Raw genomic sequence first — 14,233 nt, 5'->3', positions numbered from 1 at the left:
CCCTGCAGAGCCTCCCTTGGCTCGTGCCAGCCTGCTGTTGTTTGTGAGCTCAGTGGGGCTGCCCTCAGTGCCCCATGCAGGTGATGGATGCAGATGTGGAACAGGGCTGTTCCCAGCTCTGCTCCCTGTGCCCAGCCCTGCTGGCACCGCTCAGCACCACGCTCTGGGCACAGCCCTCCTGGCAGTTTTGTGGCCAGCAGAGAGCCCCTGTCCAGGCCATGGGCTGCCAGCCTGCCCAGGAGAATGCTGTGGAACACAGGATTGAGGAGTTTCCTGAAGTCTTCAATAGGACAGCATCCACAGCTTTTCCCTCGTGCATTGGGTGGATCATCTGGTCATAAAAGGAGCTCAGGAGATCAAGCAGGACCTGCCTTCCCAAAAGCCATGCTGGCTGGGCCTGAGCCCTTGGTTAGCCTGTACATGCTACTTACACAGCACTCCTAAAGGCTTTCTATAGTAGCAGTCCCTGTAACATCTATGTACTGTAAAAGTGGCCTTGCCCCAGTTCTAGTTACTCTAAATGAGCCACAGCTGTGAAGTCCTTAGTTGGGCAGCAGCTGTGGCTCGTGAAGGTTACCAGGATAAACTGGGGTGGGTTGAGAGCCCTGGTGGAGTCACAAGGAACAGCACTGCTGAGAAGAGCTGTATGTGAGAAAGCCACTCAGAAGGTATGGACTTTAGGAATGTATTAACAACAGTACGATTACAACAGCTTTCTAATAAATGTGCCATTGATAGAGCTGTGTCTTAGAGACTTCTCTTTCTCTTATGCAGAGCAAAAAGAGACTTAGTCTTGTGCTCAGTATTTTGTGTTTATGATATGAGTAACAGGAATAGTTTGGTCATAAATAATATAAACAGGAAAAAATGATAATACCAGAGGTTGGACACTCAAGAGCTTGCCCACACCTTAGCCAGAATCGATACTCTGGCTCCTATCAATAACCTGGGTATACTACTATTTATTATTTGGTTTGGGGTTTTCTCCTGCCTTTCTGCAGGGTCAGTTAATCTAAGAATTGCCATAGAAACATGTGGCATTCGGAAGCTTCAACATGTAAGGATATAGCTTGATGTTTGCAGTAAAAAAACATTGAATATTAAAATGTTTAGGAATAGGATTGATCGAATTTTGGCTTCAGAAAAGTCTGTGTGTTTATTCTAAATTGGCCATACTTTTTCAGCAGTCAGTGGGGAAATGTATTTTCACAGGTCAGTTCACCTTCCCCATTTGAGATACTTTATCACAGTATTGGACTGTGTGAGGTGAGTTTTCCTGGCAACATATAATGGGAGTTCTTCCTACCTATGGAGACTCCATTGCCAGCAGAACTCTTGGAGTGCATTTCTCTTGATGTCAGCAACACTTCTGGAAATGATGACAGAGCAAATATAAAAATTGCCAAATTACCTGAATGTGTCCAAGTAAACCTATGATGTTTTATTGAATAGACTTTATTGAAATTAAATGGTGGAGGAAAAAGCAATAATATAAATATCAAAGTTTGAATAAGGATCAGATTTTTCAACAAATAATGTAAGAATATTTCTTGGAAACATGGCATTTCAAAGCCATTCAAGTTTTAACATGTTGACTTTATTGAAGCTATAGCAAAAAATGTTTTTTTTTCTTATTGCTTCCAGTTGATGTGCAAGAAAACTCTCTCCGAGATTGAGATTCAGAAATAGTCTTATGTCTTTGTAGGGGAGTGAGAAGCAAACCTCAGATTTAATGGAAGGCATCAACAACTTGAAACTTACATAGCTGATTCTCTTTGATTAATTGACTAATGCAATTAAGAACTTCAGATCCTCCTGATAAAGCTTTTCAAGAAGGCTGCACACTTTTTGGTTTGTATTTAACACAAAAACCTCCTTTTATAGAAATTTTCAGTTAATATTCAACTACTGAGCTGCACTGGCAAATAGTTGCATTTTTTCATGGAGTACTTAGTCTAATAAAAATTCTCTCCATATCGTAATGACTGTAACAATCTTTCACAGAACCATGCAGGACTAAGACCATCTAGAACACTTTTTTAAAATAATAATATCCTTTATTACTATACTACTCTTGGGTATAGAGCTGTATTCCTGTATTCCTTCTAACGATTTTAATAATTTGATGTTATATTTCATTTGAAATGAGATTTATTTGATCAAAGCTGTACATGAACACAAAGCAAATTATTTCAAACTTGTGGAGCCCCCTCCATCTGATAGCTATTAGAAGCTTTAGTTAAATCACATGAAACATGTCTTGCAAATGCTGCACCATGGTTGCCTTTCCTCCAGATGGTAATTAAACCTTTTCCTCTTGCGTAGCAGTCACGAGCTGATTTGCTCTTTTTGTTTGTGGCTTTCAAATTTGCATTAGTTCACATAGTAGCTAGGATTAGAAATTTATTAAGGGATAAAGATAGCTTTGCATCTCAGTATTGCTCTCAGTCAATACTGGCACAAAAAATGTCTGAACAGAAAGCCCACATGTATTACTGCTTTTCTTTCTGTAAATCCTGATTTTCTTTCACCGTTTCCCAGGAGTCTTTTTTTCCCAGAATGGACTTTGTGTTCTCTTGTGATCCTGATCAGCTCTGGAATCTTGGGACCAAATAACTACTTCTGTAATATGAAAATTAATTTTTTTAAATTATGGCTGGCTGGCCAGCCATCAGACCCAATCCTGGTTGTGTGGTAAGCATAACCAGGAAGTTTATTATGCCTTCTACAATTACTATTAAAAATATACCATCCTGTTAAATAGGGAACATTTCCTACACACACAATAAAGGAAAATTTGACAAAAAGGTAACACTAAAGACTATTGATTTCTTAGTGATATCCCAAAAAGAGACATTGCAGTGGGATAATATTGCAGATATGTCTACCAGCAAAAAGGGGCAATAACGTAGAATGTGAGATACCAACTGTTTATTAATGTAAAGCTAGACTTTAAAATACTAAATTTTTTTATTGGAAAAAAGACCAACAAAGTTTTTCATTGCATAATGTTATTTTTGCATTACAACCATGCTTGTACTGATTTCTGTGTGTGTAATGTTCTTCTCTTTTTACCTAGAAAATGAGGCAAAAATAGTTGACTGTTGTAAAGTAGAATTTAGTTTCTTGTAGGATCTCATCTTGGTACAGCAGCAATGAGTGGAGCTGCAATAATATGGCAATTGTTAAGGCAAACAGCAGCTACTGTGTGTCCAACAATAGTCTGTGCAAACTTTGGCCACTAGCACTTGCTTGTGACAGAGCAGGGTATTGTGATGTGATGCACTTTTTGTCTCAAGTGCCTTGAAATGTTTATTTTTTGACAGAAGGGATCTTTAATAGCTAATCCTCAAAATTATGTTTTGTAGCACCCTGTGATATTCATGGACTAAGCCAAAAAAGCCCATTACATTGCATGGACTGAATCATATCAAGAAATAGAATTACTTACATGAAAAATCATTCCTGTGGCTTCTGACTGAGCACTAATATATTTTTCTGGATAGATTATACAGGAGTGACTTCCTTTCAGAGCATGAGGTAGGAAATGACATCTATTCAAATTCAAATGCAATTAAGGAGACACTTAAATTAGTTTATAAAAGGCTGTTGGTTTCTTTACATACCAAGAAGTCGGAAATAGTAATGAGTTTATGATGTTAGCTGTGACAGTGATTCATGGAAGAAGTTACAGCCACAGGGAGGTATTTTCTTTCAGGTATCTAAAAAATGTTCTGTCCATTTAGTGCCTTTATATGGGATTTGGAACAAGTTTTTAAAGATGGGCAAAAACCAAATCATAGGTTAATTATTTTGAAATTTCAGGTTGTAATGGAGTGCTCTGTGGTGCTGTGAATGTTCATATAAATTCTGACTTATTCCAAAAGCTGTTCTAATTTAGGCCAGATACATAAACTGGTTTAAAGGGGAGGGAGGTAAATGGACAGGAATGCTTGCCTCTAGAAGCTAAGTCAAACTTGTGGAGTTCACAGGCACAGTAAGCTATTAACCAGTCTTGTCACTTCTATGCAAATTTATGAAATTTGAAAATGTTCATTCAGGAAGTGACACTAAATCTATGTTACACTGCTAAAACAGAGTATTCTCTTTTCTCTGTTAGTTAATTCCTTTGTGCTGTATCAGTAAATTACAGAATCCCAGAATGGATACAGTTGGAGGGGTCCAACCTCCTGCTCAAGCAGGGCCCCCTAGACCACATTAGTGAGGATTCTGTCCAGACAGTTCTGGAATGTCTCTGGGCAAGCTGTTCCAGTGCATGGCATGTTCTCCCACACACCTTTCTGGATCCATGGGAAATTGTATCTAATGCATGGGACAAGGATCAGAAAGAGCTACTTGTACTGTTTATTTTGTTACACACCTCCCTGCCAGTTTTTTCAGAATCAGGTTTTGGGAAATTGAGTGCCAAAACTTTGTTTCGAGATTTAGCTTGCATATAAAACAAAATTCAATGCCAAAAGGAGGCAATCTAGGACTTTAAGCTTTGTCCCCATTCCTTCCAAGATTGTGGGTGTTGGAGGAGCCAGTTTGGTCTTCTGGAGCTACGTGCACCTGTCCAGAAGGTTTTCCAGGCAGTGGAAAGGTAAAACCAGAGGGAGGGAAATGTTACAAGTTATCACATGGAGACCTTAACTCCCCTGGAATGCTGTTACACTTACAGCCTTGTCAGTTTATTGATAAAACAGCTTTTGTGCTCCTACCTGTATCCTGCCTTATGGGCACTGTGGGCAGTGCCATTATGGGTTGTTAGATTCCCCACTGGCTAAAGGTTGCAGTGATGGGCCTCTTGTCTTGTAATAAAAACTAATTAATAAAAACTAATGTAAGTAAAAAGACATGCAATGTTTAGAATTGCAATGAGTATCTTTAAGAAAAAAATCTATAATTCTTCCTTTTGGTAAATTGTTATCTGAACAGATTAGACAAATGTTAAACCCTTGTACAAGTAATGTTTGAGGAAGTGCTGAACTTCTGGAAGTTCAGAGGAGTTCTAGATTTCTTAATTTTGTTTTGAAACTATGTCTTTAAATTGGAATTGTACTTAAATGTAAGAACTACAAGACATGCAGCATGTAGCATCAAAACTGTCAGGATTTTACATGACAGAAGCAGAAAGTGGTTTATTATGAAAGACTGAAAGTGCTTGCCCCATCTTGATTTGTAATAGAACAACCAGGTAGGAGGTGGTTCCAAACTGACCTTACCTCACTGTTTGATAGTTTTCCAACAGCTGTTTTCCAGGAGCCTTTTTTTGCCTTTCAGTAATGTGTTTTGGTCTCAGTGATGGTGTTCATATTGTTACTGGTGTTAGATACTTTCTTTTAACTATGTAATTTTTAAAAACCTATGGCTGAGTTTCATGTCTAGAATCTTTGTTCCATATTAACTGTAACCAAAAGCTTTACTTCCCAGTTCAGTAGGACTTACTTGTATAATAATACAATGGGCTTATTTGGTTTTAATTTAAAATGTTGTATGTGGCTGTAGGTAATTAAAAACATTTCCTGAAAAACGGTGGGTTTGACTGTACCATGCTGGAATTGCCTCTGCTGATCATGAAAAGTTGAATAATAGTTGTTTGTCACATAGGGTGTTGACTCAGACACAGATGATTTCAATTCAGATGACAGAGGGTGTTACAAAACCCAGCTGTTGACTCTGCTCCTCTTTCCACAAGTTGCTTTGTCTGTGGCAGGAATGGCTGACCTGTGGAGCAGTTTTTGACAGGCACAGTTTCTGGCCTAGTTTATTCAAGTAAACCAGTGATGACTTTAAGTTGTTTTAATGCACTGGGTTGGCCAATCCAACAGTTTAGGAGCTGTTTCCAGTGTAAATTGTCAGTGCTAGCATGGTAGTGGCAGCCTTTGGAGAAGAGTGAAAGCCTGGTAGGATGTTTAAGTTGCCTGTATTAGTGAATAAATTCTCTGTTTCTATTTTACAGCTAACTTGAGAAAGAGTTTTTGCAGCAGTGTGCCAGCACTTGCAGAGCAGTTGCAGACAGCCACTGGCAAGACACATTTTCTTGGCTCAAAATTATTAATCTCAAGCTAAGTCAATTTTCTCCAAGAGCTTTGGTTGTTAATCAAATTTGGAGAAAAGACAACAAGAAACATGAAAACAGATACTTTTCTTTGAGGTTTCAATTGCCCTGGGATTCGAAGAAGATTGTTTACCTTTTTTGTAAAAGGTACATGGTGGGCACAAGACTATGAGCCAAGAAATTAATTGGCATGGGCTGATTTTGAATAAATCAATAGGGTGTTAAATAGGAAGCTCTTGAGACAAGACAACCCAGTAGGCTGCTTAGGAGGGAAGAAAGAAAATGGGTTTGGGGGGTAGCATGGTTGGGAAGGGTGCCAATTTTCTTTGCTTTCCCTTCTAGGATAATACCTTGCTGAGCTAGCAAGGTAGCTCTGGGGTTATGGACTTGGTTGGCTTCTCAGTAGAGTCAGGAAAGCTAACATTGATAGCAGTGGGTGAAAGAGACAGTGCAATCTTAATGTTAGAATAATCTCAAATTGAGCCTTGTTTATTTGTATCCAGATACCTACTATGTAAACTTTAGATTTCTGCCCTTCAAAGAGAGTTGTTTTCCCAAGAAGAACTTAATTCCTCTTTTGGTTTTGATTATGCCTTCATAGCCTTTTTCTGGAGTGAAAAATAGAAGGCTGATATGTTCTGTCTAATTTGCTTGTGGACTAGATTCTTCTGTTGCCTTTTTTTCTCCTGTAACATGATTGAATTCCTTGCACTACAGCAACCCTGAAGTCATTGCACTGCACTTAAAACAAAATGCAGAAAGGAATGACCTTTTGCTGGGACTCTGTGTTGTTTATATTGCTAAGCCTGATCGCCCTCTCCCAGCAAGAGCCAGTTTAATCCTTAAACATTAATTAGATGGTATCTGGTCAGAATTGTCTATTGTTTGCTGTCTGGGTCTTCATTGATTAGAACGTTGTGCATCTCCACAATGCCCCTATTTGCCCCTTGGCTCTTCATTGTACAGGGCAGCTCTTATCTTCTTTGCTGATAGCAAATCACCAATGGTACCAGTTAAGAGCTGCAAACACTTGTAGCATAATGGAAAGTTCCACTTTTGCCAGGATGACTCATGAATTAACCCCGGGCTGGAGAGGCTTCCTGTGCCAACTTAGGAAAAAGTTACGGGAAGATACTATTATATATCCAAAGATAAATGATTGGAAGAGTTTTGTCAGCCTTATAGGAATTATGGTTTTAATACTCTCAATCCGCCTGAAACGAGCTTGGAAACTCACTGAATAGATACTTTGGAAATAATTTACATTTTGCTTTGCTTTAGGGGCAAACAGACAAGTGCTGAGAAGAATGGACTGATACTAGCAGTGTTGTACATCCAGGAGGCACTAAACATCTTTTCTTTCCAACTGACCACAAACTTTTGGCTTCAAATAGGCCACTGTTCAAATGTAGCTACCAAGCTGACCACTGGGAGGGAAGGAAGAAAATAGGCTTGGTTTTGGGTGGTGTCAGGGGTTGGGAATGCTCTTGGGACTGTGGAGAGGCCAGGGAGGGCGTTGGCTGCAGTGCAGGATGCCCTGGTGTGCCTGTCAGACACTGCTGACACTGAGTGGTGCCTGGGGTACGGTTTCACTGCCCCAGCCTGGTGTGGATGGAGTATCTGTAACTCAGGGCTTCAGCAAATTTGTCCTCTGGACTTCAGGGAATCCTGTGATGCCTTCATAGTGCTGGGGCACAATTTAGTTTTTGTCAAGGAATGTTTGCCACATCTGCAAGATAAAGCACTGTGCATCTGTAGCAGGCTTGAACCAAACAGAATGGTCTCTACATAAAGACATATGATGGCTGTAAATATCTCCAGTGAGGAGCTGTAACAAGGCCTGGGAGTCAGAAGAAAGCTCCAGAATTTGAAAATTAAGTCCCAGTTGTTTTTGAGATGGAAAGAGCTTTCACTGCAGAAATCTTCTCCCTTCAGAACAGGAAAGCAGTAAAAAATTTTGGGGAGATGCTCTTCATTTAGGCTTAAAGTGTGCTTGGACTTGATCTATCAACATTTGGGCATTTCAGGCTTGACAAGTGGCTATAAAATGCCAAAATACAGATATTTTTAATCTTCAGTGGAGCTGCTTCATTGATTTCCCCTCACATGCACACATGTGCAGGGGTGACTTCTGCTTTTCACCCCAAGGAGTGTCTGTTTACCCAAAATACAACAGGTTAGACAGACTTGGTACCTGATTGCCTCTTTTTGGTTGGTTATCTCAGTCTGCTGTCTGTCTAGAAGGAAAAGCAGGTGCTGAGCTGTGACAGGCTTTGTAACCATGCAGATAAATTGGGGGGCATGAAGCAGAAAGCAATGTAACTTTGTACTAGAGACTGCAAGCAAAAAGAGATGGAGAAACTAATTTTGTAAGAAAATGAGTATGCCAAGTAAAATACAGGTTCAAAGCATTTGTTCCTTTGAGAAACTTTATGGTCTAAATTTGACATTGACTGTAGCAAGTGTTCAAAGAACTGCCATATGGAGGAATAGCAGCTTGTGTTAAAATCATACACTTAACAGCTTAATTTCTAAATTTCTATTGAGCAGTGTCTCAATTCAGCAGTAGAAAAAGGGTGCTTCATGGGGAGTCTTGAGTGAGAAAGGAATGGTGTGACTTTTGGAGTAGACCTTGCAGGTGCAAAAAGGAAAGGCTGGGAAGAGCTGTCTGTAGTGGGGAGCAAGACACAAATCCAGGTGTGATCAAACTATTTCAGTTTGTTACTCAGTAGTGAAGTTACTGCTGGAACTGACTAAATCAAATATTTTCAACTTCTCACCTAAGAAATGACCAGTCCAAGGAAGGGTAAATAACACTGACTCTTTTTTAACTTTTACTAGTAAAAGGAAGATGACCTGGAAAGCCTTACAGGAACAATGTACCTGCACCTACAGGAGAAGCTGATAGAAAGTATTTTCAGCTTCCAAATCTTGATGAGGATCTTCCTGAATCGAGTGCTGGGGGTTTTGACATCAAGACCGTGATAAGCAGAGAATTGGATCTGTAATGGCATAAGATTGCAGGCATAAACTGTAAAATCTGAAAGGGTAAAAGGGAAAAGTAACAATTTCAGTGTTAGTGGAGACTACATGCCCAAAACAAAGAAGGGAGGGCTGTTTTGTTTTGAATAAAGTCATCCTCCCTCAACTCCATGATAAAACACAGCACAAACAATGAGTACGTTAGGGAGGGAGAATGATGGGCAAATAATAATCATTTGTAGAGAAAGTAACCACTTATGATCCCACAATCCTGCTCTTTTAAACAAATGTTGACTTTAGTTCTCTGTTTATGGATTTTAGAGAAGAAAAGTCTCTGAAATTCTATTTCATTTGAAGTTACTGGGGGAAATGCTGTTGCTGGATTCTCAGTACTTCAAACAAGTCATGAGTATTGATACTTTGAATATTTCATGTGGCAACACATGAAATATTGATAGATAAATGTAACATTTTATTAGATAAACTCCAGTGTCTCATCCTCCGCTCTGCTGTGTTATTGTGTGTACACTCATGAGTTGTTTTTTCATTTATGTGAAAAATAATGAATGTGAAAGCTATTTACCTTTGTAGAAAACAATTTAATGTCCTTCTGTGTTCACAGGTTTCGGATGCAGTCTGAGAAGGACGGAGAAGAGATGCCTTCTCTGCACTGGGGCATCGATCCTGTGTTTTCTGCATTTGCAAGGCTCTATATTAAAGATATTACAGAAATGAGAGAATCTATACAGGTGCCAGGTATGTATTTATAGGTGCTGGTTATGATGCACACAGTATTATGATTGATTTGTTGTGCTTTTAATGAAGGGGTTGAAGGGATCACTTCACAAACATCAGTGAAGTAGTTTTCCACAGCCTTAAGCTAAGTGATGTTAGTTTCTTTTAAAAGTTCTAATAACAAGAGATTGTATGTGAAATGTATGTGAAAAATAAAATATATTTGTTAAAATGGTTTTCCTTTCTCTCCAATACCTCTTTTACATTAAGGTAATGTGTTTCCTCTGTGTGGTGGTGCTTGTTATATTCTGATAAAGTTAATTCTAAATAATTGCTTGTCCTTTCTGGCCACATGTATTGTTATCTCTCTGCTGTCTCTACATTTTTTGCAAAATTTTGACAGTTGAGGATATTGCTGAATGTGTGATTTTGCTCTTTCCTATGGATATTAATACATTATAAGACAGATACAGGTTTTGAGGTTTTTTTCTCCTTAATTTCTAGATATGATAGATATATGCCATTCTTCATACATTGGAACAAGCTTATTGTAGATTCTGGCCTCCATGCTGGACCTTGCCCCACAAGTTTCTGCTTTGCAGTCTGTCCTGCTGCTCTGCAGTGTCACCCACATGTGAGCTTTGGCTGAAGCAATACAGCTCTGACCTTGAATTGCTGTTTTCACTACACAGGCTTTAAATAGACTGCAGTGTCTTCTGCTGGGAAAGAGTTCATTACTCCCAACTGAAGCCTGACATGGTGCAAGATTATCAGGGAGGGACCCAGAGAACTTAGAATTAATGAGGAAAAGCAATAAGCCCTAAGCACAGTGCATGTCTTTGGTTTGGTTTTGATGTTTTGTTTGTGGTTTTTTATTTTTATTATTTTCTGTCCACAGATACGAAGTACCCCTGTTTGGCTCTTTGAATATGCTTTGCCTTGTAGGTTTTGTTATTCTTCTTCAGTTTTCTTTAACAGCAAGGATAGCAGCAATGCTATTTTTGCAGAAATGAAGGACTGGTGGGTTTTTTTTCTCTTCTTGCAGCCATTTTTATGTACATGAGGACTTCACAAACCACAAATACCAGTCTATCTATCTATCCTGGTTATTTAATATGGAGAGAGACTTTTATCATAAATCCATTGTAATAATTAGGCTGCAGACTGTTGTTGATATGTCCTACAGCAAGTTTTTTTTAAAGGCCTTTTTAAACTGTCTTATAAATGTCTCCTAGTAGTACTGGTGTGGGAAATGCATCTGGTAAAAATTGTTCTTCATCATGTTCTTCATATTTTAATTGTTTTCAAACAAAATACAAAACAATTCAATGCCAGCAGAATTGGATTGTAGTTTGGACTTGAACATTAGTACATACACGTGAAAATGTAATCAGAATAATTAGCATTATAAACACCAACAAACATTTCATGACAGCAGGAACAGTCCTAGAAAGTACAGTCCTGCTCTTTTCTTTACTCCAAAATACCTGAATTTCCCTTCTTACTTCTCTTCCTGTTCTTTTACTTTACTGAGTTGGCTTCTGCTTGAGGAACTTTTTCAGTTTTCTTATACCTTTGTTTTTTCTAAGATGATCCTAAGGAGGGTGGTATCTGTCATGTCAAGATATCAGCCTTTACAGTTGGTACATTTGAGCTTTCTCCCCTTCCTGTGCATCTGGCACTCTGCTTGTTTGCAATCCTGCATCATTTTCTAAACCAAACTTCAAATTAAATGATATTTTCTGGAACCAACATCCTGAATTTTGTTCATTCTCCTGGTGCTGTATATATACCAAACCAGACATTTTCCAGTGTATCTTATTTGCTGGCAACAAATGATAGCACAACAAAAACACTAAAATTAATACCTTTTGAGGAAGGAAGAATGTAGGTGTTTGTTGTCAATGCTTCCTGCCTTTAATGGGCTTTTAAAGACCAGCTGAAGCTAAGTATATGGTTGGCTATAAATCAGTCATTAAGTAATGGTAATTAAGAATGAATGAGTGCAAAACAAAACGTTGTAACTAGGAAGAATGGAAAGAAACACAGTCTGAATGTCAGGAAAAACATCCCTAGAATGACATCTGTTAGACCATGGCACAGCCTTCCCAGGAAAAAGGTGGGATGCCCTTCACTGGGATTGTTTATATTCTGACTGTACAGATTGCCAGGAATTTACTGTACAAAATGGTCTTATATTGGCTCTGAGGAAGTGGACTGAATGACCTAATGAGTTTTTTCTTTCCACTTTTAAGCATTAGGATTTGATGACACAGTGACTAATCCTTTAAAGCAACACAGAGGGAAGCAGCAAACCTGGCCAATTACTCTGCTGCTATAAATGGTGACAAGAAGGTTGGAAAACCTCCCAGATAAAAACAGCAATTGTGTTGTCTTAGCAGCCTTGCAATGAGAGTGGGTGTCAAACTCAGTTGTAACACATAATTACATCATGGAAATGAGCTTTTCTCAGAGTTATCATGCACCACTGCTTTGTGACAGCTTATCAACAAGGAAGGGAAGCTACAAATAGCATAAAAGGAGGTAATAATAATTAAAGAAATGGCAAACAGCACAGCAATGCTGGTACAGACATGACCAGCACTTGCCCTAGAGATCTCTGTATCTATAGCTCCCTGTAGCAGTGCTGTGGCTGTTATGGTAATGGCATTTTGCTCTGGGTGTTGATTACTGGGGTTTTAGGAACCTCACTGAATTGTTTGTCCACAGCTTCAAATATTTAGTATATATTTATTGCTACCAATATGGACTTAATTTGAACAAATAAACTGGAAGGACGAGTCATTTACACCTTGAAGTCATCAAGTGCAATAACTTTTTATAGGTTAAATATAATTTCATTCTTCAAATTAGTTCAGGTAGTTTCTCTGAGAGTAAGGGTGGAGTTCTAGGAGAATTTACGGGGACGGAGAGAACCAGTTTTATTTGGTCTCTGTCATCTGCCAAAACTCAGCTTACTAACTGGGAAGCAAACATAATAACATGTTGCTTGTTTGCATAATCAGGAGCTTGGAGTCTCTGCTCCACAGTCTTGCTCTAGCCCAGACCTTTTACAGAGATGTTGTAAGATTCAGTGAATGACTGCACACACTGGGAGCATCTCCACTGGGGGTTTCTGCAGCAGTGTTTATTTGGTAAATGAAATGGGAGACAAGTGGACAGACCTGCTAAACATTGTCTGTGCCAGACCTGACCAGTGACTGCAGGTTAGTGTAGCCAGATCTGAGATGATAGCCCTAGATGCATCCTCAAAACACTGCCGTGGATTTTTATGAGCAGAATTTCTGCTTATGAGCTGCTTGGCTGATCACCTCTGATTTCTTCTGAAACTTTTGTGTTTTCTCTCTGTATTGTGTGAAGAAAGTTAATTCCAGGCTCATTTAAGGCTGCTAGCTATGTAGGACAAGTTATTTTTGGATTTTGGATTTAGGGTTTTTTTTGTACAGAACATTTTTCTGACTCCCTTGCTGCTGTGTTTCCCTTTGTAAGAATAACACTTGCCACGGTGTATGGAGCCAAGTGTTCCCCTCTGAGTCCCTCGAGTTATCTACTTTTCAGAAGACAGTTATTGAACATCCCAGATGGCTTATTTCAGTAAAGCAGCAGTATTTGAAAACTGAAGAAAACACAGTCACTGAAAGCTAGCCAGCCCAGGGTATATTTGGAGCTTATTGCCCTATTTTCCTCCTGCTCTTGGACTGTGAAGCCTCAGTGTATGATGTTTACATTAGTGTTTGTTAACAACATTTGTCACTCTCTTGAAAGGGATTACAGAGCAAGGCAACCTCAGTGCTCTCAGAGTCCACTGGGCTGTGATTTCTCACTCTTTCCTGGGCATGTTTCTAAGTGTTAAGTTATCTTTATAGATGCACAAAAATAGCTTTGAAGGGATGTTTTTAGAACATGTGTTTTCAGAAACTGAAGTTCAGGATGCAGTCCACAATGACTGCAGTAGTGTACTCTGCAGTCTGAGAGGGCTGTTGCTCTCCCCCTGCCCCCACAGCTCCTGTTCCTCTAGAAATGAAAGACAGAATTATGTTAGTTTTCCTTTCGGAGGCTCTGCCTTAATCAGGAACAGCTGCATTGTGAGAAGCTCAAACTGCTTCCTTTGTGTTCTATTATTTATTCTGAAGCCTTATGAAGATATAAAAAAAAACCCAAACCAAACAACAAAGCAAAGGAAAACAAAAACCCAAATGAAGCAACAAAGAAAAACCCCCTAAAGCCTGCAGCAAGCAAACTGTTTTTCAGATTCAAATGTGCAGGAAAACAAGAGGTTAATAAGATTCTGACACTCTGCAAATGCAAGCTTTTGGTATCCTAAGTACAGCTGATACTTTTTCCTTTTAGTGTCCCTAGTCTTCAGTGATACAGGGGATATTTCCTGTGTAGGTGCTGTATAATTTAAGATTTATTAAATACATGAGAAAGTAT

General features: G+C 39.0%; 1 protein-coding gene across 2 annotated transcripts in view; it reads left to right on the top strand.

Annotated features, from left to right (window-relative positions):
• Positions 1-14,233, top strand: part of STN1 (STN1 subunit of CST complex) — a 42,213-nt gene that overhangs the window by 3,680 nt on the left and 24,300 nt on the right. For both annotated transcript variants that reach the window (XM_058029669.1, XM_058029670.1), the window contains exon 2: positions 9,666-9,799. In XM_058029669.1, coding sequence (XP_057885652.1) covers positions 9,673-9,799 — 127 coding nt within the window. In that variant the 5' untranslated portion in view covers positions 9,666-9,672. The remainder of the gene's footprint in view (positions 1-9,665; positions 9,800-14,233) is intronic.

The sequence above is a fragment of the Melospiza georgiana genome, chromosome 8, assembly GCF_028018845.1.
Source record: "Melospiza georgiana isolate bMelGeo1 chromosome 8, bMelGeo1.pri, whole genome shotgun sequence".
Lineage (NCBI taxonomy): Eukaryota > Metazoa > Chordata > Aves > Passeriformes > Passerellidae > Melospiza > Melospiza georgiana.
This window is presented reverse-complemented; position numbering and strand designations above follow the sequence as displayed.